Below are 1049 nucleotides of genomic sequence, written 5' to 3' on the forward strand. Positions count from 1 at the left end.
TCCCATGCTTCCACAGTGTCATCTTTCCCACAGGGTCCTGCTGTCCCTGTTCCCCCTCGGCCGGGACACCCCAGCAGGGAGCTGCGTTCACTGATGTGCCGGTGCCGGTGTCACAGAGCTCAGCAAGGAGGTGCTGGCCCCAGAGCACCCAGCGGGGACTCCTCCCCACGGCCCGGCCCAGGACCCACCTGGAGGACCCCCGGAGGAACAGGGTGGCATCCCCTTCCCCAGTGCCAGCCTGCTGCAGGTCCCCTGGGGTTCCTGACTGCTAGTTGGGATCCTGTGCCTGCTCCTGGAGTCCCTGCCTGGCTTTGGGATCCCTGTCTGTCCCCTGGGGTTCCTGACTGCTCTTTGGGGTCTTGTGCCTGCTCCTGCGGTCCCTGCTTGTCTTTGGGGTCCCTGCCTGTCCCTTGCACCTCCTGCCTGCCCCCAGGGTCCCTTGCCTGTCCTTGGGGTCCCTGCCTGCTCCTGGGGTCCCCTGCTTGTCTTTGGGGTCCCCTGCTTGTCCCCTGCTCATAGCATCTCCTGCCAGCTCCTGGGGTCCCCTGTCTGGCCTCAGGTCCCTGCTTGTCCTTGGGGTCCCTGCCTGTCCACTGCCAGCCCCTGAGGTCCCTGCCAGTCCCTGGCATCCCCTGCCTGCTTCTGGGGTCCCCTGCCCAAAAGCATCTCCTGACAGCCTCTGGCATCCCCTGCTTGCCCTGAGCTGGTCATTGCCCCAGACGAGACCCTAATCACCCCTGGCTCCCCAGACCCTCGTCCCCCTCCCCCCCACCCGCAGCCCATCCCCGGGGTCTCTGGCCGGGTAGGCGCCCCAGCACGGGTGTGTGTCCCAGCACGGCCCCCTCCCGCAGAGCCCCTGAGTAGCATCTTCTCGCTGGAGGTGCACTTCGACCTGCTGGACCTGACGGAGCTGACCGACATGTCGGACCAGGAGCTGGCCGAGGTCTTCGCCGACTCCGACGAGGAGAACGCGGCCGGGGAACCGCCCAGCGGTGAGCGATGGGGCCTGTCCATCCGTCCATCCACCCCTTCGTCCATCTGTCCGGCCG

The 1049-nt window shown here is 67.2% G+C and overlaps 1 protein-coding gene across 1 annotated transcript; it reads left to right on the forward strand.

The window, feature by feature from the left end:
* Positions 1-116: 116 nt before the first annotated feature.
* DBNDD1 (dysbindin (dystrobrevin binding protein 1) domain containing 1) lies at positions 117-992 on the forward strand (the record flags this gene model as incomplete). Its single annotated transcript, XM_010189706.1, has 2 exons — positions 117-257; positions 834-992. Coding segments are annotated over 2 exons (300 nt in total), but the record flags the coding sequence as incomplete, so codon positions are not given.
* Between the last annotated feature and the right edge of the window lie 57 nt (positions 993-1049).

The sequence above is a fragment of the Mesitornis unicolor genome, unplaced genomic scaffold (assembly GCF_000695765.1).
Source record: "Mesitornis unicolor isolate BGI_N332 unplaced genomic scaffold, ASM69576v1 scaffold32118, whole genome shotgun sequence".
Taxonomy (NCBI): domain Eukaryota; kingdom Metazoa; phylum Chordata; class Aves; order Mesitornithiformes; family Mesitornithidae; genus Mesitornis; species Mesitornis unicolor.